This window comes from Apteryx rowi, unplaced genomic scaffold (genome assembly GCF_003343035.1).
Source record: "Apteryx rowi isolate R43461 unplaced genomic scaffold, aptRow1 scaffold_83, whole genome shotgun sequence".
NCBI classification, from domain to species: Eukaryota; Metazoa; Chordata; class Aves; order Apterygiformes; family Apterygidae; genus Apteryx; species Apteryx rowi.
In genome coordinates, this window is record NW_020451127.1 from 3,029 (window position 1) to 4,471 (window position 1,443).

Consider the following 1,443-nt stretch of genomic DNA (forward strand, 5'->3'; position numbering starts at 1 on the left):
GTGCCGCTCCTGCTCCCCGGCGCACGCCTCGCCGCCCCGCTGGGGCCGGGGGCAGGAGCAGGAGCGGTAGCGGCTGGTGGCCTCGCCGCCGCACGTCCGCGAGCAGGGCGTCCACGGGGACCAGTCGCACCAGGCGCCGGGCACTGGGGAGAGCCGGGGTAAGGTGGCACCCGCCGCGCGGCGGGGACAGCAGTGCCCTGCCGCACCCCGTCCCGGCACGGGGTCACCGCCGCCGTGCTCCTGCCCCGGCTGCCCCCGGGCACTCACCGGGGCAGGGCAGGCTGGTGCAGAGCATCTTGCCCTGGGTGCAGGTGCTGGGGACGCAAAGCAAAGGGGTGAGGACCCGCCGGAGAGGGACGGAGCAGGCAGCGCTCCTGCAGAGCCAGGACCCGGCGTGCTCCCGCAGACCGTCCCCATGCCCATCCCTGTCCCCATGCCCATCCCCGTACGCATGTCCATCCCCATCCCTGTCCCCATTCCTGTCCCTGTCCCCATCCCCATCCCTGTCCCCGTCCCCATCCCCATCCCCATCCCCATCCCTGTCCCCATCCCCATCCCCATGCCGGTCCCTGTAAGCATCTCCGTCCCCATCCCCGTCCTTGTCCCCGTCCCCGTCCCCATCCCCATGCCCGTCCCCATCCCCATCCCCATCCCTGTCCCCATCCCCATCCCCATCCCCATCCCCATCCCTGTCCCCGTCCCCGTCCCTGCCGACCAGTTGTTGCAGCCGTCCCCGCGGGCGACGGTGTCCCCGGGCAGGTAGCGCCGCCCCGCGAGCAGGTCCAGGCAGGTGCAGTTGCTCGGGGCCACGCACGCCGGCCCGCGCGGGTCCAGCACCTTCCCCCCGGGGCAGTAGCAGCCGGGCTCGCAGCGCCAGGCGCAGTGCTGAGGGCGGAGGGCAGGGTGAGCGCGGGGACGGTGCAGGGGGGGGGGGACGGCGACGCCGGCGGGACCCGCTCACCGCGATGTCGTCGCAGGAGCGGGGACAGGAGGGGCCGCAGCGGCTGTACACGGAGCCCTCCACGGCGGCGCAATCCGGAGCTGCGGGGGACGGCGGAGGAGGCGTCAGGGCGTGCGCGCGGGGTGGGGGGGTCGCCGTGCCCTGTCCCACCTCCGCCCCCGCGGCGGCTCACCCGGGCACTCCTGGGGGTTGCAAACCTCCACCTGCGCCGGGGCCCCCTCGCAGAAGTCGCCCGGGCCCTGGGGCGCGGGGTTGCTGCAGGATCTGCTGCGGCTCCGCACGCCCTGCCCGCAGCTCCGGCTGCACCCGCTCCAGGGGCTCCAGGCGCCCCAGCCGCCGGGTCCTGCACGAGGCCGGGAACCCTCAGCAGCCGCCGCCGCCGGCGCTGCGGCAACTGGGGGCGCGCTGCAAGCACGGCGGACGATGCACGTGCCCGCGTGCAGCGCCCGCCCCGGCTCCGCGCAGGGCGGCCCGGCTCCCGG

The 1,443-nt window shown here is 76.0% G+C and overlaps 1 protein-coding gene across 1 annotated transcript in view; it reads right to left on the reverse strand.

Annotated features, from left to right (window-relative positions):
* Positions 1–27: 27 nt before the first annotated feature.
* The window catches only part of SSPO (SCO-spondin), a gene marked incomplete at its 3' end in the record, with an annotated part of 32,717 nt that continues 31,301 nt past the window's right edge, over positions 28–1,443 (reverse strand). The window contains exons 60-63 of the mRNA XM_026089815.1: positions 962–1,041; positions 716–885; positions 268–314; positions 28–143 (exon numbers count right to left, since the gene is read on the reverse strand). Of these exons, the coding sequence (XP_025945600.1) occupies positions 28–143; positions 268–314; positions 716–885; positions 962–1,041 (413 nt within the window). The remainder of the gene's footprint in view (positions 144–267; positions 315–715; positions 886–961; positions 1,042–1,443) is intronic.